The sequence below is a fragment of the Propithecus coquereli genome, unplaced genomic scaffold (assembly GCF_000956105.1).
Source record: "Propithecus coquereli isolate 6110/MARCELLA unplaced genomic scaffold, Pcoq_1.0 Scaffold108, whole genome shotgun sequence".
NCBI lineage: Eukaryota > Metazoa > Chordata > Mammalia > Primates > Indriidae > Propithecus > Propithecus coquereli.
In genome coordinates this window covers 3428456-3456026 of record NW_012134747.1, presented here as the reverse complement: position 1 = coordinate 3456026, position 27571 = coordinate 3428456, and the positions used below count along the sequence as shown (strand labels likewise).

The following is a 27571-nucleotide window of genomic DNA, read 5'->3' as shown; positions in this document are numbered from 1 at the left end:
TCCACTTTCGGTACCAGGCAGTAGGGCTCAGGTTGTCGCACTGACTCATCGGCTGCACACCTTGTAGGTGTCTTCCCGTTGCCAGTCAGCTGTGGCCGTGGGGATGAAGCAGGCTCAGAAACTATGGCTGCCCAAAGAAGGGGTTGCAAACTCAAATGCTTAGAGGATCCAGGCAGGTTTTCTAAGTGAGCAAACAAGGCTGGGTGTGAGATGCAGATACACATTTGCATAAAAAGCACACGATAGAGTTGCATGCGTGGTGTCTATAAAGGGTCTATTAAAAAAAAGTGTCTATAAAAGGTATAGCCTTTGGAGTAAGAGGTTTAAGGTTTGAATCCCAGTCTCGCCTCTTACCAGCTGGTAACTTGGAACAAATCATTTAATCTCTGTATGCCTTAGTTTCTCTCCGTAGGGTGGTTCTGAGGATTAAATGAGTTAATAAAGTGCTTAAAATGGTGCCTGGCACATAATAAATAATATGTAATTGTTTTTAAAGAGTATTTTCATTAGCATTAGCACCGTCATTTAGTTGCACAGTAGTTCCACATCCTCATTAGTTCCACAATGAAATGGGCTTTCTCCCATTTTTCCTAGAACATGAAGCTGTCTTGGTCTATTTAGTTCCCCCTTTTGAAAAGCCATGAGCACAGAGGAACATTTCTCTATTGTAAGGATATCAACAGAGCAATAAAAATGAAATCTGGCACTTGTCCTCGTTGAGGTATTAGCATCAGGGCAGGGTGGGCACCTTGGCGGATTAGATGTGTGGATCCCGTTTAAAGGACAGAGCCTCAGCCCACTGCAGCGGATTGCTGTGATGTCAGAAAGAGGCCTGGTGCTGCAGGTTGATCAGTTGTTCTGTCTTTACAAGAAGCTCAGATTGTGGTTGAAACCTTTTGCTACTCAGTAAAACACCTGCAGGATGGACACATACAGCCCTTGAGCTAGTGGCCTCTGCCTCAGGCTACTCCTTTGGGAAGACAGTAGGGTAGGGCTGGTCCCACAGAAGAGGCCACAAGTGGACTTTCCTGTATAGATGAGTGAGAAAATTGTACTTCCTGACAAAGGATAGCACGGTGAAACCCCCCTCAAGGATAGCAGTGTGACACAGGGTACAACATATCCCACCGTCAGGGGTAGTTTATGTGTGTTTCCAAGAAAAGACAATGGTCTTTGATTTTTTTTTTTTTTAATTTCTTAGAACAAATGAAAAGAGATGACTCTTTTTAGTTTAGATACGTAGGTCTGCTACTGTCCTGCCTTTCCCAAAAGTGGTCCTTTCCTGTCAAAGGCCACACTGCCTACTTGTGCTCTGAATCTTACTTCATTTCCACTCAACTTATGTGTCCAAAACAGAGCTCCTCACTTGTCACCCGACACTGGTCACTGTCCACGGGTCTGCTTATCTCTACCCAGTTGTTCATGCTAAAAACCAAGCAGTAGACGTCAAACCCAGTTTTTCTTTCTCTCTCAGTCTCCCTCCTAAGACGCACACACGCAATAGCAGTCTGTTTTCCACCCAACAGCCGGAGTGGTCTTTTGAAAACATGAATTAGCAGCACATCACTCTGCTGCTTAGGACCCTCTAATTGCCTCTCATCTAACTTAGAATAAATCAGGCCCAGAATCCTGGCCTGCGATGTGGCTATAGCATCTGGCCCACACCTGTGTCACCCTCCCTGTGCCTACATCTTGTGGGGGCATGCAGATGTTCTCCTTCATTATTGAGCACATCAGGCTTGTTCCTACTCTGCTCTCTTTGCCACCTCTGTCCCCTTTCTTTGAACGCACTTTTCCTCAATTGCCACTTCCTCAGAAAGGCCTCCACTCCTCCATGTGAGACTGTCGGAGCAAGAACCCTGTTGCCTTGTGCTGGTCACTGAGTCATAGTTGTTAACTGAGTGAATGGCTGAACTGTGGGCACTTTGAGGGGATGAGGAAGATACTAGAAAAATATGAATATATTTGGTAAAGTCCACCAATTTACCGGAAGGAAAAGAGCAAACTTCCATGGAATAATGAGATTTCCTATATCACTAATACTGCTGATTTACCCAACATGCAAACAATACAGAATATGAGAGGGAATTTCCTTGTGCCTGATGTGGCTTTTAGAAGTTAGTACTTAAACATTCCATTTCAAATATTCTCGTTAAAGGTAATAGCAGAAAATTGCAGCAAAGATTACCCCAGTTTTTAAGTGGTGATCCCCTCCGTAGAGCTGCTGATTTGTTTAGTTAATGCTAATTTATTTAATATACTTCTGCTTTCTGTTGATTTTTAGGTCTGTTGCCACAGTTACTGGGAGTTGCCCCAGAGAAGGCCATAAAACTTACAGTAAGTCTTTTGAGTTGGTGCTTCTTATTAAGGGAGTTTGCACATTCTCAGGAATCTAGCAGATACTCTTATAGGAAGCAGCAGGTTTGTGTTTCCTCAGAGGTGCTGATTTGAAGGTGGGGGCACTCACCACTCAACAGCTTTCCTTTATTCCCCATTTAACACTGAACATCTAAAAATGTGATGATAAATTTAAAGAAGGCATTTGGTGGTCACTGCCATCCCACTGTCATTGCAACAGTGGTTAAATTTTCTTCAGTATCTACCGTATTAGGCCCTTGAGATGTGTTCTCGCTTGTTGTTTTAATCTCAAAGCATGATCCACAGTTTACAAATAAGGCAAGTGAGACCCAGAGGGTTTAAGTAGCCCACCTGTGTTCACGATTCATGCACGAGTGGGAAAACTAGAATTCAAAATCAGATTTTTCTGAATCTAAAGCATGTATTCTTTCAATGACACCTGCTGTTTCATAGAATTCATATTCTATGGTGTATTCTAAAGTGTATTCTGTAAGCATTTGCCAAAGCCAGATGTTGAGAGATCTGGGTTCTAGTTGAGGTTAATCCTTCATCAGATGTCTTGCCCGATACCTGACTCACATTTGACAGATGATCAGGACTCAGTTAAAGGGTTAGCGGAATGGATAGGTATTCCTGTACATCACGAAGACCATAAAGCCCCAGAGAGTAAAACTCTAGTTTTAGATTGGGCCCTGCAGCCTTAGTGCCCGAAATTCTTCTTTTATCATTTTATTACATGACCTCGAGACAGCTAATCTTCTCTGGTATCTGCCAAAAACATATGATTGTTCCTTAAAATTTCTCATACTACATACCATTTTGAGAATATTATACTTAATTAATTAATGCAACTGATATTCTTTGAGAATCCTTGAGGAATTTTTAGATACTGAATTTCTACTAAGCTAAAGAATCTGTTCAACCAAATCTGTCTCCATGATGAGTACTGTTTTAGATTAAATCTTTTTGGAAGACTTGAAAGTGATTTTTAATCAAACCTGATAAACAGTTTTTAAGTTATAAAATGTGTGTTTTTATTTTGCCTCTATTATCAATATGCTATTGTGATTGTAGGACATATTTGAATTTCTGGCTTGTAAGCCATTTATCTTTTCATTTTTCTTTCTGAAACATCAGGGATACATATATTTTTTTTATTTTTTAAAAAATGCATGTATGCTTTTAAGAGTACTTCTCAAACTATTTTAAGATCTGTTAATTTGTGTAGTTTATGATTATTCCAATAGACTGACAAAAAAATAACATATATTGACAGTTGCATATTTATAAGTGTTTAATGACCTTCTTTATATTTTTCATCAGCTTCTGTAAATGTTTTTCTTCAAGGTGAATGATTTTGTGAGGGATAAATTTATGCACAAAGATGGTTCGGTTCCACTTGCAGCAGAAATTCTTGCTGGAGGCTGTGTAAGTACCTTTTGTAGATCTCTACATAGAAAAGACTTGTTTTGCGTACATATCACTGCCATGGTCGCAGGTGTGGACTAAGACTTCTGTTTAACCACAGATCCCGCACAAGGGCAGAGTCTACTAGGGCACCTTGGCTTTTCCTAGACAGGCGAACCATTCCTGAGGTGGAAGGGTAAATGTTTCTGATCTTACTGCCTGTTAAGTCATGCCTGCTATAATAAATTCGTCATTGCTTGCGGTTGGTTCTGCAATAGAAGTCATTTGTGGCAGAAGTGTTTGGCCTTTGAAAAATCTTTGCTGACCTTTTCTAAAGTTAATTTTTAGTACCTTCTTTCCTCATGGCACCCTCTGCTGGGTCAGGCACTAAAATTTGTAGTTTGAAGTCAGCAGCCATAGCGCTCTGCTTTGCTTTGCCTTATAAGTGGCAACAACTCTTCAAGCTTCCAATGCTTCTGGAGAACGGTGCTGGGAAATAAGTGGCTGAGTGTGCTCTGCATTGTCAAACATGCTTGGAATGATTGTTTCTTTATGTGGATGAACAGCCTGCATCTTGTTCTGAAGCTCAGCAAAACATTGTGTCTCATTTTATCTCCTGTACCGGTTCGTTCATGTGAATGTAAATACTTTAAGTAAATTAAACTCTTATACAAAGGCAGGTGCTATTTAAAGGTAAGGTTGATTAAATAAACAGGCTTTGATCACTCGGGCAATACAATATTGGCATATATTTCATCTAAACCTATGTTTCTTAGAAGAAAGATGAGGTCACATTTTTTTTTAAATAGTCTTGCTCTGGGCAGGAAATAATATCATAAAATAATTTTTTTCTTGAATGTTATTGAGTTTGGAAGTTGGAAAAACACCTGAGAATGTTAAATGTTTGTGTGGAAAGGGCTTATTGTTCTGCATAACACAGAATGCTGGTACCTTGAATGTAGCGAGAGCTAAGAAGTCTTAGCTCCTGGTGGTGCCGAGGACCTGCGTGGAATTTGGCGACTGCCTGACTCTCTGTTTGATCACTGACCTGTCAGAGATGGCCAGGCAGGCTCCCCTTGTTCTGTAACTTTAGGAGCATTGAGGATGGAAAAAAGCGAGCCTTTAATGTCCTAAATAAAAAGGGCACACAATAATAATCAAAGAGAATATTAGAAGTTGCAGAAACTGCCCTTTCTAGTAAGTAATCTTCACTTAAAACAACTCCGTGGTTTCCGTTTGAGTAACTAGATTTTCTCATTTTTAAATAGGTGTATCCATAGGCTGTATCTAGCCTAGTCCTTCAAATTGTTGTGGGGCCCAAGATACAACAGGACATTTCAGTAGGTCAGGTGGGATTTTTGTTTGTTTTTCTTTCAGTTAGGTTTTAAACCTGCTGAAAAGACATGATTATAGATCTCTGTAAGAATTTAAAATGTAAAATTAATTATGTGATGCTACTCAAGATTTTGGCAATTATCATGGCATGGTGCCTGGAGGTTTATTTTCTTTTTAATGAAAGCATTTTGTCTGCACATGCATCTGGGTGCCAAGGAGATTGGTTGTGGCACGTATTGTCTAGGTGCCATCTGTAGGTGGTCTTGTTTTTGCGTATGTGGTCGCCTATTTCAAACACAAAGCAGATTGGCATCAGAAGTGGTGCCTAGTTATTGTAAAGAGGTGTAGCCCTTTTCAAACCTGATCTAAACATAGGCTTAAAATTGGAGCCACTTGGGCTTTACAGCTACTTAAAATATCTGTGAAATGAGGTTTGCCATCCTTCATCTCGAAGGCAGGTAGACAGTGGTCCTCATCGTTTCAAGTCTCCTGCTTTGCCTTTTTATTTTTTTTTCCCCACTCATTGCTTTAAGAAGTAAGAGTTTATTTTCGGGTAAGCAATCCTGTTAAGTAGCAAACAACCCAGGTCTCTTTAGATCTCTGAGTAGAGGGATGGATGAGTCCATTTTCAATGTGTATGTATTTTGTTAAGTATTAATAGCAGCAGCATCGCTCTTTGCAGGCTCTGGCAAAGTTTTCCTCATAACTGGAGTCAGTCACGCGCCTTAGGAAGCCGTTGTGAGTTCCGCAACCTTGTCTGTCCACTTGGGAACACAAAGGGTTTTGTAAGGTTGCAGTTCCTCGTCTTAGGTCATCCAAGCATTGCTAGGTGTTGACTTTTAAGTCCCTGGGGAGCTCACCTTGCTTCTTTATTACTGAGAATTAGTACACATGGCTGACTTTTGCACTTGTAACCAAAGCTGCTCATTTCTTTGAACAAGGCCTTTTTCTGTTTTATAATGCTTTCTGCAAAAACAAGGAAAATATATAGGGAGAGCTTTGTTTCATAACGTCATAACTTCATAGTGCTTAGCTAAACAGCCTGTTTTATTATACATTTTTTAGAAAAATGAAAGTGATAGTAAATCTTCAGGGAAAAAAATTATTGGCACTAAAATGGAATAAAATTCATCCTATTCCTTAATTTATTATTTTTCATGTAGTAAAATCTATAACTGAGGAGATTAAAAAACATTTTTCTGTTTCATTAGCATATGCAAAAGGATGAATCTGACTTTATTTATTTATTTATTTTGAGACAGAGTCTCGCTCTGTCGCCCTGGCTGTAGTGCCGTGGCGTCATCGTAGCTCACTGCAACTTCAAACTCCTGGGCTCAAGCGATCCTTCTGCCTCAACCTCCTGAGTAGCTGGGACTACAGGCACACGCCACCACACCCAGCTAATCTGACTTCATTTTTAAACTCATTTTTTCACATTGAGATTAGTTTTAGTTTAGAGCACTGTTAAAAATTTGATTTCATGAGAGCTAAACGATGGGTACACACAGGCACAAAGAGATATAAAGGACATTGGAAACCGAGAAGCGGGGAGGATAGGCGGGGAGGTGTGGGATAAAAACTTATCTTTTGGGTACAGTGAACACTATTCTGGTGACAGACACACCAAAAGCCTTGATGTAAGCATTAAACAAGGTATCTGTGTAACAAAAACATTTGTACCTCCTTAATATTTTCAAATTAAAAACAAATTTTTAAAAATTTGGCTTCAGCTTTCTGATCGTTTTTATAGATGCACATTTAATATTAGTGATCTATTTAGTACTGTTCAAGATTAAACTAGGTGCTAAGACTGGGGTTTACAAACTCTAAGTCTGAAAGAATTCTTTGTGGTTTGTGTTTTCTCCAGAAGTTGCTTAGTTCTGCATTCTAGTAGTTGTAGGAATTCTGACAGACACCTGGCTCCTCAGGCTTCCTGCATGAAATATATATACCTCCTGTTTCTTTCCATCCTTCCCCTTCTTGAGTCAGAAGCTCAGCCCTGTGGGGATGTGACTGAGGATCTGTTAGTGACAGTGAATGCCCAGGAAATGTGGCAGAGGACAGAGGGCCTGTTACCACTGCCCGTTTCCAGTTAGCTTCCAATGGCTTTACAGACTGACATCGTATCACCAAGTGTGTTATTGTTACTGCTTCGTTGTTGCTACTTTAAGGAAAAAAATAGCATATGTAATTCCATATGATCTGTAGGTTGCAGTCCTTCATTCAGCAAAATAAGTATATCGACTGTCTTTCATACAACTGGTGAAAGAGAGGGTTGAAGTCCTAAGGAGTCTGGAATCTTTACCTTTTGATCCTTTGGTCTTAAAAAGGTGATAAGGAAGTACAAGTGGTGCCATGACAGTTTCAAGGAAGAAATACAAATATGATTAACTTATTTGGCACGAAAAGAAATCTGATATTCACTAGAAAGACAAAAGTGCCATGAAAGTATGAGCCTCTGTCTTATAAAGCTCATATTTAGTAAAAAAAAAAAAAAAAAAAAAATACTACCTATTAATACATACCAATAGAAAATAATAATATTATGCAGTCATTATTAGAAAGACAAGTGAACATGTTTTCAAACTACAGTCCTTTGATAATAGGTCCATGGTCTTTTTCCATTGTGATGCACACACACGTGTGTATGTGTATACATGTGTAAATATACTTGGTGTTTATGGGAGTTTATATTCATTTTGAGTGGGAAAAATAATTGATATATTTATGTCACTGGTAATGAAAGGAATTGGTGAGAATATCACCATAGGTAAAACATAGAATCAAGAGTAATAATAATTGCTTTCCCCTGCAAATAAGCATGACCCTGATATATTGTCTGTCTGTATTTTCACTGTGATGGCAATGACCATATGTGTGACTTTTTTATGCTTATTTGTCCAGCCATGTATCAGATGTCATTTTTAAGGCAATTTTTTATTCCTTTGTTACATTATATTCAGTTACAATTAATTTTTATTTTGAAAATTTGGGGAAAACACCAAGATACAAACACAAGTGTGCCTGTGCTTACCACTTAGCTTAAGATGCCAAACTTGACAAATGCAGGTAGAGAGGCCCTTGTGGACTTGTCCCAATTACTGTTCCCTCCCTCATCTCCCAAGACATAACCCTGTCCTGAAATTGGTGTTTTTCATCCCATGCTTATCTTTCTTCTTTTTCTTAACCATGAGTATCCCTAAGTCATATAAATGTTTGTTTTTTGAATGCTTCATTCTAACCCACTGCTATAGGAACAACTCATATGATTCCCAGATGGATGCTTTTGCATTTTTTCCATCGGCATATCTCATATGGTTTGCTTGTCAGAAAAGAATCACAAACGGGAGTATTACTTTCAAATGGTGGAATGTGGCATATTCTGCGTATGTCAGTTACAGATGTGTGGGTTTATAGGCATGTTATATAGATATACTGATGGCTGGAACAGTGTATTCATTTAACCAAGTTGTTGGTAACTTGGGGCTTCTTCCTAGACTGTAGTCATTTCTTCAGTCTTATAATTTAACATACACCTGGTACTGAGGATATTTAAAAATTTTAACCCTCCTTACTTGCCTTACTCGCCACCTGCCCTCTCTCTCTCTCTCTCTCTCTCTCTCTCTCTCTCTCTCCTCCCTCTCTCCCCACCCCATCCTCCTTCTCCCCTGCCATAGCCCTCATCACCTTCAGACATTCTATATATCTTATTTATCCTGATTTTTGTTTATTTCTGTCTTCATCATCACAGAGTGCAAGCTCCAAAAGGGCAGGGATCTTTTTGTTCATTGATCTATCCCCAGGACTACAGACAGTGCGTGGTAACCACCAGGCCCTATGTAAATGTTTGTTAAATAAAAGAATTTCAAAGCTAAAATGGCTCTTAAAAGTGATCTTGTCAAATCATCACAGTTCGTCAATGACAAATCTGGTAATGGATTCATTTATATCTTTTCTTTTATGTTAGTCAAATGCCCTCCCATCCTTAACAATAAAACTTAACACTTTTCTCCCCAAGCCATGCATACCGTGGTTCCCAAATCACCAAAAATAGAAAGCATGTAGACGGACAACATTTTACAAAGTAAAAGTGTTCCTTTTAAAACCTCACAATTCTAGTTTTTGAGAATTGCGTAACAGGGATACTTATATTTGTAAGATTAATCCTTTTCAAAATCATAGCCATTTCTAACAATTTCATTTGTTTCAACTATCTATAAATGTCTTCAAACCCTTGTACTATTTTGCTTTTAGCTCTGAATTCTGTAAGTATGCCCTGAATGGTAGTGTGTGTACTTTCATCATTAAATATACCCAGAGCCATATTCCTTATAATTGAGCTTGAAATCCCTTAAGATTTCAGACCCAATCATATCAAACCAGGAGGAAAATTCCCTCCTGTAATGAACACATATGTTCTGGCAATCAGAGCTGGTGAGGCAGATTACTTGAAGTGGATTTAATAAGTCTTAGTTTTGTGACCTTTCTCTTCCCAGGATTTCCTGTGGAGACGTAGCCTCACAGTGTATTTTTCTTAAGGCATAACTTTTATTTCACTATACACGTCTGTGTATATATCTTACTTATAAATACAGGATGATGTGAGACTCAATCATTAAGCTGAATTTCTATGAAGTCACTCCTGTGTCACATGTTGAATAATCAAGATATATTATGCAATATAATGATGCTATAGAAATAAAGTTACTATTTTTTAATGTTTTTATATGTATAACCCATTTGTAGTTTAATGAAAATCCAATGGTTAGTTACATTGTTCTCAAATTTTATTACTGTTATTATTTGGAATATTCCCTGGAAGAATTTTTTGCATAACCCCCAAAATGTAAAACCATATTAAGGATTTTCTTAATTTATACTTATTCTTTAACCCTGTCCTCAAACTTCTATAGACACAAAGGCTTAGAGCCTATGTCAGGTATTAAGTATGTATGGAAGATACTTAAAAAACATCTATTGAAGGAATAAATGGTTGACTAGAAGGTGTTGATGATGAGGGCAGCTGTGGAATTAGAAAGGAAGGGAGTAACTTTATGTGCCATGTTCTTATTGACTTAGAGACAAAGGGCTAATCAGGAGGCTCCAGAGATTTGTGGGAAGGAGGGGTGAAGGAATTGATGGACTTTAGGGAATAGCTGTAACCATGCCTAAATATCTACATATCCAGGCTGTTTCAGAAGAAAGTATTCCATGATCGCTTAGTAATAGCACCAACCTTTAAAAAGCCCTATTTATTTTGATCTAGTAATAGCACCAACCTTGAAAAAGCCCCTATTTGTTTTGCTTAAGAATGGCAAATAAACAACCCCCATATATATTCAGAATCTTAAGAAAAGGGTGAAGATATACAACATGGGCATTTGGTGTAGCTTATTTATTATGGCTTATAGTTTCAGTAGAAATGGTTTTATTGAATGTTTAACATGTAAAATTATCATGTCAGAACCATGAAAGAATCATATAAAAAGGAGTCAACCAACAGCAAAACATATTAACCATGGCAATATCTAAATTTGGAGATTTTTGAGAAGCTGGGGAGGCAGCTCCATCACAGTTCACCCAGAAAGTCTTCCAGGGGGTGGGACTCGGGCATTGGCCTGGAAGAGAGTTCTGCTGCCTGCCTGCTGCAGTGAGAAGCTCCTTCTCCAGATGACTTCTGTTTGGATTAAGGGCAAAAATAAAAGAAATATCTAATGGTGCTAAGGGTTTGTGGGTGCTATAGATTGAATGTTCATTTCCCACTGTGATTCATACGTTCAAACCCAACTCCCAATGTGATGGTTTTAGGAGGCAGGCCTTTGGGAAATTATTAGGTCCTGAGGGTGGAGTCTTCATCAATGGGATTAATGCCCTTAAAAAAGGGACTCCAGAAAGCTCCCTTGTCCCTTCCACCCACCATGTGAGGACTCAGCAAGAAGACGGTGCCTGTGAACCAGGAAGTGGGCACTCACTAGATCCCAACCATGCTGGCACCCTGATCTCAGACTTCCAGCCTCCAGAATGCTGAGAAATAAACTTATGTTATCGATAAGCCAGCCAGGCTATAGTACTTTGTTCTAGCAGCCCAAACAGACTAAGACAGTTACGGATAAACTTACCTGGCTAAGGGCTGCCTTTGGTGGCTAAGAAATGTCATCTTACTAGAGGAACATTGAACTCTCATGATGGACACTGAGTCAGCCAGATCTCTCTTTCCTGTTTTCCTCACTTTCCCCTCTTTGAGAGGTCTCAGAGTTGTTTGACTCAACACGGTTCAAACGTTGGGCCATCCTGGATTTCTAATATATAGGGAGGAGTTTGTTATGATGAAATGAAAAATGAAAATGAAAATCCTTCTTCAAATGAAAATTTTCATTTGAAGAAGGATTGGGTCACAGCTTTCATACAGTTAAGGTACTTTAGACGTTGAAGGTCTGTAAATCATTTAATGGTTCTGGTAGTAGTAGTCAAAATAGACACGTATAACAAGCAGACCCCAAATGTTAACATATTTGACAGGCCTGTAACTTAATTGCTTTTTAATGTCAGTCAAATCGATTCCACTTTGGTTTCTTGGCCAGTCTTCTATAGGCCTATTAAAAGCCTACGAAGCTGAAAATATGAAACTTAATGTTTGTAAAACATGTAAACAGACTAGCCTTTTACTGCCTTACCATGTGGTTAGGAAATTATGACTAGGACATTTCAGTTTGGTGTCTGTCTCAGAAACAAATGGTAAGAATCTATTTTATTATCTTTTCAAAGTTGTTAATTATCTAGTTACAGATTTTTTACTTAAGAGCTTAATTTACATGCCAAATCAAAGGAGGAAAATCTTGTATTGCTTTATATTTAGAGATGTGCGTTTAGTCAGACAGTCTAGCCTGGTGTATTGATTTGCTAGGGCTACCATAGCAAAATACCACAGACTGGGTCACTTAAAAACAACAGAAATGTATTTTCTCACAGTGCTGGAGTGTGCAAGTCCAAGATTAAGGTGTTAGCAGGTTTGGTTTCTTTTGAGGTCTCTCTCCTTGGCTTGCAGATGACTGTTTTCTCATTGTGTCCTGGCGTGGTCACCCCTCTCTTGAGTCCTAATCTCCTCTTTTTGTAAGGACACCAGTCATATTGAATTAGGGCCCACCCCTATGACTCCATTTTCCCTTAGTTATCTCTTTAAAGGCCCTATCTCCAAATGCAGTCACATTCCAGGGTACTGAGGGTTAGGACTTAAACGTAGGAATTTTCAAGACACAAATCAGCCCATAACACTAGGTTTTAGGTCAACTTTCTCAACTTTGAATGAGGACTCAAGTTCCTGATAGCAGGATGATGATGACACTTGTGCAAACACTGGGGCCAAGACACTTTCCCTTCCAGGCCGGATAGAGTCAGTGGCTTCCCACCCTCATGTTTGCCAGTCATCAGGACTTGTGAACAGTTGTGAACACCAGTTAACTGGTATTGGGGATTGCACGTTAACTTCATCCATCCACTGCTGTTTGCTGAATATCTGTTTTGTACCTGTGAGCTTTATATATAATAATAATACTTATGCTACATATGAATTATTTTCATGTCTTCACTGAACATTGAGTTAGAGTAAATGCAAAATATGTTGAAGCTTTAGATTTCTTGAGAAATCTTATTTTCTAATTTATTTGCATATCAAATACTGCCATTAGTTGCGTATTCATCTTAATGTAACGTAAATCATTAGACATTTACTGGTGTTGACCTTATTTGTAGATATAGTTTTGTTTGTATGCAAATAATCAAAATCATATCTTTGGCTTTTAGTTTAAAAGAGTCATATTCTATAACTTCATATTAATCTATTTTTGACACATATAAGCACACATTTTAGAATGTCAGTGTGCAATTAGATATTCTTAGCACATGTCATTTGTGAAAAGCACTTTAAATCTAAGTACATTCAATTGAGCATAATTAAAATATCAAGATACATATTCTTCATATACATTTGCCACTTAATTTTTTAAGTAGCTATAAGTATCTACCATGTGAATTCAAATTAAAGCAAGGTGATTAAATTACAGTTATAGTTAATGCTTTTAATGTAAAATATAGCAGAAATTACCCTATGTTAAAAAAAATACACTGTGTGTTTTCTGTGGACAGCAAACTGATGACGGGTTTAATTTTTTTTCTTAATGCCAAACTGTTAATATCCTCTGAATAGTCTTAAGACTGTTAACTAGAATGGGTTGAGGGGATAAATTATAAGAAAGCATGCCTTTTCATTTTACAAGTTCTTTTGACTTAACTCCTCAGATCCCAAGAAAGAACGTTCAGGGATATTATTTCCGCTAGTAAAGAAGCATTGGGGAAAGGCTTGTTTTGTTCATAAAGATGAAAGAAAATGGATCATGGGGAAATATGAACTGGAGCTTCTGAACCAATTCTGTAGATAATGTATTTAGGACGCTGGTATTTCCTATAGTTGGGATAACGAGCAGACAGACTTGGCAAGTCATTCTTAAGGCATATATAACTGTAAAATCGACTTGTCCACAACTGTTGAACAGAAAGTATGCTACCATTTTAGTGAAGGTCTTTGTTCTTGGAGTACTTAGAGAAAATGGGGCAGTACAACAGAAAGTTGGATTATGTTCCCCTTTAAAATATTTGATTTCTTGAAATTCTGTTTTTAAAAAAGAAATACCTGTCTCACTTCCCATCCTAAAGTTCCCTATGCAGAATCAGAGTGTCAACAATGAAATAAATCATAATGTAACGTGGCAAAAGGAATTTGATTGGCAAATTGTGAGGAAGAGAAGAAGAAATCAAGCTTACTGAAGCGTCTGGGCACAGAGCAAAAAAAGCTGTGAGAGGAACCACATTTCAGGTTCTTTGCAGACTATCTATCTAGCCCATTTCAGAGAGAGTGTATTAGAAGAAAAAACCTATAATTTTACTTTGAGCCATGAGGACCATATCATGTGAAAAATTAGAGCATTTGGAAATAATGATGCTTTGTGTCAATAGAGCCCTATTCATTTGAGAAGCTTGGTGCTTGGGCTTCATGCTGACATAGTTGTAGCTTCCACAGTCCTATTTCCCTTTCTGGTTGCTCTCAGCCCTCCTGGATGCACAGGTGAATTTATGAAGATCATGGACTTCAGACAGGAATCACAACAGTCAGAACTGTGTGTCCTATGGAGATGTGTACTTTTGTTTGTATTGGTAGAGACGTGAGACATCCATTGATCCTATCTTCAACCGCTGTGCTCTATTTAGGTAAAATCTACGCCAGTGTACTTATTTTGCGGTCCCACTTGAATAAAATTGAAATTGTCACTAGTTACACATTTTCGAGTCTAAAGTATTTCTTAAGGATTCAGATTTGACATGATTTGAGGATTTTACCGCCCACAATCCTGGCTTCCTCATGATTTATTGACTAATCCACAAAGAAAAATGTGATGTATTTAATAAAAATCAATTATATTGTACCTAGGAAAACATTTCCCTTCTATATTTTTTGATGTACTTTAATGTCTCTGAATAATTTATTTATGTCTCCTGGACAGAGGCTCTCCAACTCATAGGAATTCTAGTCCACATGATCAAATTAACCAAAATTTCAGGCAGATACTCTGTTCAAACAAAAAAGAAAAAACTGAAAATGAATCTGTTTTAAAGCAGAAGCTTTTTCACAGTACACAAATCAGCATAATGGTTCTGAGGCTGGGTTAGAAATCAGGCGAGTCTGGGTTCAGATTCTGTCACTGCCTTGAGCAGAATTCTGTGCTTCCATTTCATCTCTGGAAAGACAGGAATGATACAGATTGTGTCAGCACGATCAGGGGAATGAAGGAGAGGATGTCTGTGAAGAGTTTAGCACAGTGCCTGCTAAATCAAAAGTGCTTGACAAACGTCTGGCTGTGGTTTCTCCAGGAGAGTAGAGGAGGGGAGAAGAAAGGTGTTGGCAGAGCTATAGTCATTCAAAGAGTTACAGCTATATCTTCTTTCTGGTCACACTGGTTGGCAATTTATTCTTAAAAAGTAAGCCTCGGTGGTAGCTCATGCCTGTGATCCTAGCACTGTGGGAGGCCACGGAGGGAGGATTGCTTGAGCTCAGGAGTTCGAGACCAGCCTGAGCAAGAGCGAGACCCATCTCTACTTAAAATTGAAAAATTAACCAGGCGTGGTGGCACGTGCCTGTAGTCCCAGCTACTCGGGACACTGAGGCAGAAGGATCGCTTGAGCCCAGGAGTTGGAGGTTGCAGTGAACTAGGCTGATGTCACGGCACTCTAGCCCTGGCAACACAGCAAGACTCTGTCTCAAAAAAAAAAAAAAAAAAGTGAGCCTCAAGATTACTACCCTCTCCTAGCAGTTGGGAAACCACATCCTTCCAGAAAGGGACCTGGAGGACAGGCTTATGTGTAGTGTACATTGTTAGAGGGCTGACTGGAAATAATCAGTGCAGAGATCACAGTGGGGAGAACCACACACTAGAAGAAAGGCTCCAGCCCCCAGGTCTCATAACGATCAGAAGGATAGAAATAGCTAGTGTGTGGGGAAAGGAAAGAAAAGGAGGAGAAGGAAAGGCACCCTGGGAGGAAGCAGCAGTTAGACAGGACTTCTTGGTTAACTATGTACTTTAAAGAGAAAAAAGATGAGAACTGTGGGAAGCAAGAATGGGTAGAGCTGGAGACTGCCCCAGAAAGACTGATGAATTGTACTCCTTCATAGTCTATGGGATCGATCCTGAAATGCATCAGAACTGGTCCCCTTGTCATCCTCTTTTAAAGAACAAAGATTAGCAAACTATAGTGACTTGTTAGGATGTTGCCAGATATGTGAGTTGGGCAAAGAGGGACTCCTAGCTACAGATAAAAGTGTGTCCACTCTGCCATCGACTGTGTTGCCGAACAGCACTTCTTATATACCTTTTTAAGGGTACTCGGTGACCCTACATATTTGGATCTCTTCATTTATGTAATCTCATGGTGAACTTTAAAAATTTTAGATACTTTATATATGTTTGTGAATGTGTGCTGACCCAAGATTCTCTTCATGACTTTTTGTTCAGAATATTTCTGCCTGTCTTCAAACATTTTCAGGAAACCCTATTGGGGTTTTGTTTAGGGGGATTGCTTTGGATTTTAAATTAATTTATGGAAAAAATTGGCACTTTTAAAACATTTGACCATTATATTCACTTGTAGGAAAATTGGTATATTTACAATATTTGTGTACTAAACTAATTTGCAGGCAAGATGACATCTTTACAACGTTGAATCTCCTTGTCTAACAACATTGCTTATTTTTCTAATATTCAAATCCTTTATGTCCCTTAAAAATATCTATATTTTTCTTCATTTTGATCCCATATATTTCATGTTAAGTTATTCCTTATTAATGCCACTTGTAAAAGAAAAATTAATGTGTAAATTTTTTGGTGGGTTTTTTTTTTTTTTGGTGAATCAGCTCCATCTTTCTCCTCTAAAGACATATAATGCTTTTGAATGTCAGGTTCCCTTTTTTAAAAAAAGTTACAAAATTTTTGTCACACTGGTACTATTTGGTACTAGTAGAGGGGGCAATAAAATGTTCTTGGATTCCTGGTAATAGCCTGGGTAAGAATCCACGTGGCACTGAACGTAATTGTTCCTTGTCTTTAGTTGTGTTTGTGCACACAGTAGGTTCTTAAGAGAAAACCCACTGTGTGTGATACTGCCTGTGGCTCTGGGTCCCCTGGGGCCAGGCACATATATGCAGCCCTGCTGCTGCGTCTTTGTCTGTTTTGAGTTGAGGAACAGAGTGGGCGTGAGCACTTGCCCACAAACTCATCTTTACAATCATTAGCCACTTCATCTTCTCATATGTGTTGCGGATCAGACTAACGTCACCCTCACTTCATATGGAGAGCCAGGATATTATTTTACTATTGATTCTAAGGGAGTCTTCTTCTTTACAGTTTTAGTTTATGCATTGCAATTTTTGTCATGTCTCCTTGTGCCAAATCCTATTCCATTTGATTGTTTTTCTTCACAACATAAATAATAAGGACAACTACCAATTGTCAGCTTCTGCTCAGTAACAAAATTATCCCGACAGTATGTGTCGCTAAAGGAAATCCAAAGGCTTCACACTCTACTTTCCACTCTTTCTCCCCCTTTACTCAGAACTTGTGCTGTTGTGCTGAAGCACAACATAGTTACACTTAGCTCTCTATTTTATCTTTTCACTCTCTCTTCCCCCTAGATCTTTTATCCTTCCTTAACCTAAATAAATTTCCATTGTGTCTTGCTTGCTGTCATAAACCACTATCATTTTCTCACTTCCCTTCTCTTGAAAGTGTAGACTACCCAAGCTCTAATTGTTGTTGAAACTACAAGGGGGTTCCAGTCTAGGTCCAATTGCTGGTCACACAAAGGTTCGATTATTGAGACAATGAGGATTGCCAAGGAAGAAAGGAATTTTTAATATGAAAGACGTCTTGTCTTACCTGGGGAAGCTGCCTCAAATCCGTCCCTGAGCTTTTAAAAGAGGCGCCACATGCCTTGGGCCAGGTTGCGGTGTAACTAACAAGGGGCTTTGTGCATTGGGGGCAGATTGTAGGGGATGGCGAATCTTGTCAGGAAGTCTGCTCAGGAGCCTTCAGAATCTCAGCTCCTTTGTCTTGCAGAAAATCCAACATTTCTGGGAAACAATTCGAAAAGTCAAGTAGTTAGGGGAGAGGATTATATAGGGGTCATTTAAATTTGTTCAACAGTGGGGGCCAGTTACATAATTCCCTAGCACCCTCTTTCCAATCACATGTCACATGTGCCAGACTTTGCCTCCCTGTGTCAGTAGACACTGTGGGCCATTTCACCTCCCTTCTAGAAGCCTCTTTCTTGACGTCTGTGCCTGGATTGCTGTACCACTGGTATACAGCAGAGGTTTCTCATCACTTCTTAAGTCTCTCACCACTCATGGTTTTTCTTCTTCCTCCTCCCAGCCTATATAAGCTCCTGCCTTCAGTTATATGTATGCACCGATGCCCTCATCTGTGTCTCAGGCCTTAACTCCCAACTCACCCTCCCACTGCTTTCTGAATATGTCGTTATTCTTCTTCATAACCCTTTGTTCCTGTTACACGGATGCAAAAACTTGGGTCCTTTCTGTGAGCTTTACCCATTCCTTTTGCCCCCTGTATTCTGCGTCCAAATCCTGTTGGTCTCTATTGTCCACCCCGTACCTTCACCTCATTACCTATGTCATTGTTCTAACTCTGGCCTTTTATCTCTCACCTGGTCTCCTAAAACCCTAGCTGTTGTTCCTACTGGAAGGCTCTCCCTCCCTAAGAAACTCCCTCCCCTTTGCTGCCTGGGTGTCTTCGTGAGGCATAGACAATAGGCTGCTCTATGGCTCCTAGACTATTCTTTACCACTCTCTCCACTGCGCTGGCACACACCGTCTCCAGAATGCAGCCCCATTCTTCATGACGGCATCCTGAACCTTCCATGATTTGGCCCCAGCAGTCTTATTTCCAACCCCTCTCTTTCATACCCTTTCCATGCCACTAAAGGGGAAGGTTCCTCCATGCTGCTGTGGCAGGAAGTGTGAGCAGGTGCTTAGGTGCTGGTGTCCAGCAAGTCTAGCTTCAAACCCAAGCCCCACCTTCCTGGCGTGTGACTCCAAACAAGTTCCATAACCTCCTTTACTTTTTTCAGATTCAGTTTGTTCACGTATAAAACTTGGATAATGTTATTATTTACCTTATAATGTTACGAAGAACCAAAAAAGTTTTTTATATACTCTTGGTACAATCTCTGGTACATAGTAAGCACTGAATAAATGCAAGTGTATAATATTGATCTATCTCATAATCATCATCCTTATTAGAAGTTCACCTGATGGAAGTAGTGCTGGGTTTATTACTCATATAAGGGTGGCACGCCCGTGTCACTGTGCCTTTGTGCCATTCTCTGACTGGAATACCGAAATCCTAATCGCACCCCAGTCCCCAGTCAGCATGCTATCGCACGTGCCTTACCGCCTCCCAGAGCATCCCAGCCGGGAGGAGCCCTGCCCTCCTTTGAACTGCCGTATCAGTCTGTCTTAACCTTGGCACTTACCACGTGCTATTACTATCTTTGCTCATGTGCCATTTTCTGTGTGTGAGGCTTATCATTATTGAACTCCACAGAAAATCTTTTCCTCTGCTCGCTGGCTGTGTAGCCCTGGGTAAGTTGCTACGTCAGTTTTCTAGGGCTGCCAGAATACCGCAGATGGGTGGCTTAAACAACAGAAATTTAGTTTTTTCACATTTCAGGAGGCTGGAAGTCCAAGATCAAGGTGTTGGCAGGGTTGGTTTCTTCTGAGGCCTTTCTCCTGGGCTTGCAGATGGCCACCTTTTCCTTGTGTCCTCACATGGTCTCTTTGCTGTGCCCTCACATGTCAGTGTCTCGATTTCCTCTTCTTACACGAATGCCAGTTAGATTGGATTAATGGTCTCATTTTAATTTAATTCCCTTTTTAAAGGCCCTGTCTCCAAATGTAGTCACATTCTGAGGCACTTGGGGGTTAGAACTTCAGCTGTGACTCTGGGAGGAACGCAATTCCGCCCATGACAGTTGCTTTAATCTTTCTATGCCTCAGGTTCCTCCTATGTAAAATCTGGAAAAAGCACTTCTTGAGTGGACTGAAGATACGTAGTATGTGCAAAACAATCCCGAAAGCCCATCGTGGATACTAATGAATATTCATGACCTCTACCCTTACTTCAAGCTCCTTGAGAACAGGAATGCTTTCTCACTCATCTGTGTCCTTGCAGGTCCCAGGACAAACTTTGAATGTGATTGCTTATAAATATTTGGTGAATAAACATGTGAACGAAAGATCAAGTAGCAGAAGTGAGTCTGTAATAGTTGTATACATTTCTCTCTTAGGTGGGTCCAGATACTAGATAGTAACTAAGATTTCAGAAAAAAGGGTATGGCAGGAAACATGTAGAGAAGTCAGTGTTCCCACTGTAAATATAATATGCCACACTGAGCCAGTTCAGTATGGGAAATCTTTCTGTGTCCTACTTGCCACAGCCTCCAGAGAGTCACATGGAAATGATTTGAGACAAAATTGCACACACAAGAAAACCAGTATCTTCACACAGCCAGAGCTCTCAGGTGATGAGGGACACAAAGACATTGTGCACAATAGGTGTTCCTGTCCATTGTCTGTGGATTCGGCTATCTTTGATCTCTACAAAAGAGGAACGTGGGTAAGGCGCTGTGAGTGGATAATAGATGGGGAGTCGGAAGAGCAGCAGGCAGTGTGCTGCTCAGGGATCAAGTCGTGGTGATGCCCAGACGCTGTGCATCAGGTGATAAGCATCTTCTCTTGGTGCCTTGGAGTCTCTCATTTCCTTCCAGCTTGACTCCAAAGGGCCCGTTTTATCTTCAGCACCTTTATAATGTGCCACTTTGAGTCTGTAAATTCTTTCTTTCCGAGTCCACCAGAGGTAATGGGGACATCATTATTTTTTCTTGGTATCACTACACTCTTTCTTTCCAACGCATCTGTTTCCTGCAGCTCTGAAGTGGATTTCACTCTTGCATCATCCTTAGTGATGAGAATTCACTTTGCTATTTTAAAAGAATTGGTATCTGTCGATTGGCTTGGAATCCATGAATTGAATATAAGTTCTTATTTTATTGTATATAATGCTAACAACTTTTACAGGTATTAGTGAGATAATAAGACAACAATTCTGTACCTAAGAATTGTACCCTTTAATAATGGCACCACTTGGGTATGTAGAAAAAGTTTGTTATGAGATCAAATGTAAAACATATAAAAGAGTCACTCTCTGAAATAATATGGAGGACTGGGATTAGACATTACAGCTTTAAAGAAGCCTATTAAGCCAGCTCTCAGGATTGACAGATTCTAGAGATGGTGTAGTGAAGGGATTCTCACCCCTCACTGCACGTAATAATCTCATAGGAAAATTTTTAACAAGGGCAAATGCAGAAATTATTCAATCATCTGTCTGGAGTGAGGTCCAGAGGTCACTACCTTTTAGAAAGCACTACACATCATGGTAATGAGGGGAGAAAAAGACACATTTGGAATAAATGCTCTGCCTTGAGAACTGTGCTGGCTGCTGTGCGTTCTCCATCTCTTTGATGTGCACAGTGAGTGAGATGGTTTGGCAACCGGGAACTGGAGCTCTGTCTTCATGTGGGATACTCTGCTGCCTCCTTACCCACTGCTGGCAGTGCTTGGATGAGCGTCCATTGCGTTCCTCTTCTTTCAAGAGGATTGGTGTTCTCTGATTACTTTCCATTTTACTCTGGGTAGAGGTGGTCTTACCCTTGTTTGAGCTTTGAAAAATCAGCCCTCAGTCTAACTCCAACCGAGTGAATCTTTCTCAGCAATTCTGCCCCTTGTAAAACAGTCTTTACATTTTTAATTTGTATTCATTTTTGAAACTCTCTTCACATCATTTTCATATGAAGAGAGCTCTGGTCCAGAAGTGCAGAGAGAATCCTTACTGTGCCCTTAGCATGGTTACTTAGGCTAGAGCTGTTTCATCTTATCGTTCTGCCAACCGCAAACCGCTCCCTCTGTGTCACATGGAACATGTAGGTGCAAACTCACAACATACTCAAGGGCTGTAGACAGGCAAGAGGTGGTTCTTCCCACGTCCTGCAGGTCACAGCAGTGTATGCACAAAGCACAGCTGTTCGGAACGGTGGAGCAGGGAGCAGGACACATAGCCTCTGAGTGTGTCATCGTGTACTCTGCTTCCCACTGTGTAAGGCCCTTTCTCGGGCCTTTCGGTGAATCCAACGCAGGTCTTGGCTACTGAGATTGTTTGGCCTCCCTCCTCAGAGTCACCAAGGGAGATGAAGGCAGAACGTAGTGGAAGCAAACTGTCTGCGACAGTCAGAACTCAGGAGAATACCCTTGTCCTCTAAACAGCTTTAATGTGTGGAGAGAGGGACAGTCCTTGTCTCTTTTTAAGGACAAGTGTGTCTTGATTGAAGTATCAAGTTAGTAAAAATGGAAAAACAATTTGATTTAGAGTTAGTAAATGAACATTTTTCTTTGATTCTTTTGGGGAACATTGTGTGTATTAAATAAATTGTGTACAAGTATTTATTTTTCTTTATAGAAGTAACACATGATCTATAGAAGAAAAAATAAAAATATAGCAAAAAAGAGAAAAAATATTTATAATCCTGTCACCTCAAAAGCACCACTGTGGTGTATTTCTTCTACATGGTGGTAGGGGATAGTAGGGGGAAATCATGTATGTACATTTTAAACATATTAGAATTTTTACTTACCAGTATAGATAGAACATTTTTCACAGTATTTTTATTGGCTGCATGGCATCTCAATGCATGACATATGCAAATTCATTTACTCCATCCCTTACCACTAGATATTTATATTTTTAATTTTTATTTCCAGCTATTATAAACAGTACTCTAAAGACCATCCTTGTAGCTAGTTCTAATTAGTACAGTATAGTTTAGATGATATTAAAATTTAATATATATGTGACAAGGAATAACAAGTTGAGGTACAGTAAGAAAGAATGTAATTGCTTATAATAAATATAGGCTTAGCTTCAAAATAGCTAGCTTAGAATTTCCCTTATAGTGCACTTTAAAGATTTCACTGATGATCGCGGAGGTATGGCACCCAGCCATTGCTGGAATGAAATAACACAACGTTGTTCAAAGTTTGGGCCATAATTGATTTAATGCATATTTTTGCTACTTTGACATATCATTTATCTTATATGAAAAGAGCAATTCTATGCACAGGTAATATATAAATTAAATTATAAGGATATGTAACTCCATAAAATATTTGATGATCGACCTGATTTTTTTAAGCAAAGAAAAAAAAATAGCTTTCATCTAAGTTTACATGTTCTTTAGCAATTTTTGAATGGTTGCCAGAACCATGAAATCATTCTAGAACCTTTATCCTCCTTGCCCCACTCTTATTCTGGGAGGCAGATCTGTGTCTCTTCATTTGGATACTAATTGCTTTTCATTTTATTACTGCCTTTGTGTCCTTGGCTTTGAGCCCTGTGGTGGCAGTTGTTTGTGCTTTGAGGAATATTTGTCATTTTAGTGTGAGGACTCTGGGAAGCCAACAGAAGTCTCTCTTCGGTCTTTGCCCTATTTCACCCTCCACTTTAAGGAGGTAGGGCCTCTTTAGCGCAGGCTTCCTAGGCAGTAACTGTGTTTTGATTCACATTTATAATCCCCAACCCTTTAAATTGATGGGCCAAAGACTGAAACCACATTCTCTGGAAGATAGAATATCCTGGGCTTCTTTGAGAGTAATCATTCATCTCTTCCTGGCCCACCTTGCTATTTCCCTGCTTTGATCCTAAATCTTTTCTTTTTTTCTCTTTAGGCAGGAGGCTCCCAGGTGATTTTCACAAATCCTTTAGAAATCGTCAAGATCCGTTTGCAAGTGGCTGGAGAAATCACCACTGGTCCCCGAGTCAGTGCACTGTCTGTTGTGCGGGACCTAGGATTCTTTGGGATCTACAAGGTAACTTTTTTATAGTCATTTATTTGATTACTTTCTCATCTCCTAAACTAGGAACTATTCATCAGCATGAAATCAATTTTTCCCATTTCTATGTCTGGAGAAGACGTTCTGCTGGAGCTTATGGGACACCTTTATGCCAAGTAGAAGGAGGTTCCCCTTTCTACCATCTGTCAAAAAAACTGTCCTTTCGTGCAACTCCCATGGAGAACAGTATGGAGGTTCTTCAAAACACTAAAAATAGAACTACCGGGCCGGGCGCGGTGGCTCATGCCTGTAATCCTGACACTCTGGGAGGCCGAGGCGGGCAGATTGTTTGAGCGCAGGAGTTCAAGACCAGCCTGAGCAAGAGCGAGACCCTGTCTCTACTAAAAAATTAGAAAGAAATTAATCGGACAACTAAAAATATATAGAAAAAATGAGCCGGGTATGGTGGCACATGCCTGTACTCCCAGCTCCTTGGGAGGCTGAGGCAGAAGGATCGCTTGAGCCCAGGAGTTTGAGGTTGCTGTGAGCTAGGCTGACGCCATGGCACTCTAGCCCGGGCAAAAAAAAAAAAAAAAAAAGAACTACTACATGACCCAGCAATCCGCCCACTAGGTATATATCCAAAAGAAGGGAATTCAGTATATGGAAAAGATATCTGCACTCCCATGTTTACTGCAGTTCTATTCACAATGGCCAAGATCTGGAATCAACCTACGTGTCCATCAATGGATGAATGGATAAAGAAATTGTGATACATATACACAATGGAATATTGTATAGCCACAAAAAAGAATGAAATCCTGTCATTTTCAACAACATGGATGAAACTGGAGAACATTATATAAGTGAAATAAGCCAAGCACACAAAGACAAATCTCCTATGTTCTCACTCATATGTGGGAGCTAAATATTAAGGATAGGTGCAAGGATCATAGGGCTACGTCTGTCAGGAGACATGCTGAGTTCAGTTTAAGGAGAAGCCCATATTAGGTCATGAATTTATTTTCTGATCCTACACATCTAGTCCTATCCATGTTTTCTATATAGATGTATGCCTTGTTTTAATTATTATAAAACTATTTTTCATTTAGAAAATGGTTTTTCAGAATAATTGCAAAACCAAACTTTTAGAGGATTCTTGAAATTTGTTATTCACACTCTACCAAAAAGTTATGATGGAGTATACTAGAATTACCTTCATATATGCCCAGCTATAAGGCTATGTCAGACATAAGATGTTCACCATTTTTCAATGAGAAGATTTTTTAAAAATGTTTTATACTCACCTTAATAAATAAACTTTAGTGATACAAGGAGAAAAGCCAAATGTCTACTTAAAATAATTTCCTTTATTCATGCAGAAATATATACAATCACATTATATATAAAAAACTAATATGTTTTGTTTCTATATACACATGAAGAAATATTTCATTCAAATTATTCATATGAATTCAGATCAGCATCTTGATTACCACTTAATCTACCTTTTGGATCATCTGTTAACATGGTTTTATAGGGTACATTGTCTTCATTTTTATTCCAAGCTTTGCAAGAAGAAGCACTTTTGATCTGTATGTACAATATTGTTCCTGGAAATTTTATCCCGTCCACACATGACATTAAGACAGTGATTTCTTTTTTCCTTTTCCCAATTCATCCTGAATGGATATAACTAGTCCCTGTAATGTAGCAACTTGCCATATTACTTTTTAGAGTGAACTTTAAATGACTTGTTTTGACATTCAACACAGCATTTGTGAGGGCCAAGCCCCCTCCACCAATACTTTTTTACTCTTTTCTTTTTAACCTGAGTTCTCCAGGTGAGGTTGGTAAACATCCACAATTAGTAATAATTGAGGTTGTTCTGGGTGAATCTGCCTTCCCCAAAATGGTACTCTGCACTTCTCTAGGTCAAGTGATTAGAAGAATACCCCATGATCTGAGACTTTGTCAGGATCAAATATAATGTGACACCCTCTTTTCTGGGATCAGTTTTAGTGGGGGAAAACTTATATTCAGGCATTGCAGTGTTTAGGAATAAACATGGAGACTTTTTAAAGTAGCACTTCAAATGTTCAGTTGGTGATTGTGCAGCATAACACAACATTCTATAGCTATTTTGCATACCAATTTATTACCCAGCTGTAAAAAATAAATAATATTGTCATGAGGCGTAGCTTTGATCAATTTGAAGAAAAATCATCGTCTTTTCTAAATTTTTAGGCCCTTGCAGTCTACAATACGATGCAGCAGCATGTCATTTTGACAGGCTGCCAAGCAGTCTTTCAACGGGCTGTCTGGTAGAAAGCACTTAGGTACTATGGCAATGACTATTATCGAAATGTCTAGATGGATGAGATGGTAAAAACTTGTTTGCAGATACAGAAACAGAGACTGTTAAACTACCTGCAAATGATACAAGACTAGGACTTAGTGCTTTTCATCTTCACATTATTTCATAATCTTAATCCCTTTTAACACTCCCTGGAAGTAGTTGGTATCTTGATTTTGTAGTTAGGTGAATAGAGGCTGCCAACCATGGTATCTGAGCTGGAATTGAGGCTCAGAAGTTTCTCGTTTCCACTTTTGTGCTAAAATTGCTTTCCTGAAATGAGCAGGATTGCTCAAGTTTGAGCAAGAGAGCTCTCCCATATAAAGTTAGTTTAATTACTAGTGTAGTGGTTTAATCTAGTTCAGAGGCATTCCACAGGGCTTGGTGATGCTTTCCAAGCCCTTTCTGGTGGATTGGTAATTACTGAGTAAAGGCAGTAACACTTTGAGCTTCTGAAAACCGGATGTCATTGCAAGAGAGTGACCTGGCAAGCTCTACCTTCCTGCTGGCCATCGGTGTCAGCTAAATTCCGTTCACCTTTCTGTGACGTGGGCTTCTCTTGTATTACCACGCTAGGCGACCCTCTTTTATATTTTCCCAGCTGTCAGCCTCAGGCTTAGTTTCTTGTGAATCTCTTTTCTCCAGACCCTACCCACCTCGCCCCACCCCACCACACCCCTCCTTGACCAGAAATCACTTTGGCAGATTAAGATCCACCTTTCTAGGGAGCACCACAGCCTTTGCATTGCTGTGTAGTTTCATGTGTTTTTGTTTCAGGATAGTGTTTTTTATTAATAAAGCCTTTCCCTGTTTCCAATCTTGGTTGGGCAGAAATGTGCAAATGACCAGGAGTGACCTAATATAGTACTTTTAAACCTGGTATGTGTCCCTCCAGGTGGGTCTTTAAAAAGAGAACAACTGTCCTAGTTTTACTTGGGACAAGTAATCTTCATTTTCCTTCTCTGGGTCCTTTTGTTTGCTGTTGTTAGCATTATAATGCAGGACCCTGGAGGGTTGGCTCCGTCTGTGTGTTTAGGCCTGCTGAGCTTAACCTTGCCTAAATCGGGCTTAACCAGGCTTTCTCTTTTTCTCCTGAATTGATTTGCAAAATATGAAACTATTCCGACTTCCTAGTAAATGACAATTAGAATACTTGCTTTAGAAATACATTTGCAAGTGAAAAAATAAAGTAGGAAACGGTAAACATTTCACATTCCTAATGTTAGAAATAGTTTAGAGCAGATACAGTGAACTGTGTCAGCAAAGCCCCCGTCTAAGATGGTAACATTCAGAGATTTAGTTATAGCATGAGAAGGTAGTTGATTTTCAGTAAAGGCAGAATAATTAAGTGCCTTTGAAAGAACTATTTGAATATAAAATGCAGTTAAGGAAAAAAAATCTACAGCATATGCTACTTTTCTTAAGAATATATGAGGTTGTAGTTCCCTTTCCCTGGATAGCTTTTGTTTTATTGCATAAGCCCCTGAAGCATAAAATAAGTCAAACAAATTGTGACATAGAACAGAAAGTTGTATACATCTCCTTTTGAACATTCCCTTTTCCGTGGGAGCCTTCAAAGCTTTAATGAGGGGATGAATTATATTTTAGGA

General features: G+C 39.4%; 1 protein-coding gene across 2 annotated transcripts in view; it reads left to right on the top strand.

Moving 5' to 3' along the window:
- The window catches only part of SLC25A13 (solute carrier family 25 (aspartate/glutamate carrier), member 13), a 172535-nt gene that overhangs the window by 118509 nt on the left and 26455 nt on the right, over window positions 1-27571 (top strand). Inside the window, exons 12-14 of one of the 2 annotated variants that reach the window (XM_012647814.1) lie at window positions 2285-2337; window positions 3706-3786; window positions 23501-23641. In XM_012647814.1, the coding sequence (XP_012503268.1) occupies window positions 2285-2337; window positions 3706-3786; window positions 23501-23641 (275 nt within the window). The remainder of the gene's footprint in view (window positions 1-2284; window positions 2338-3705; window positions 3787-23500; window positions 23642-27571) is intronic. The other variant, XM_012647822.1, reaches the window with a different exon arrangement.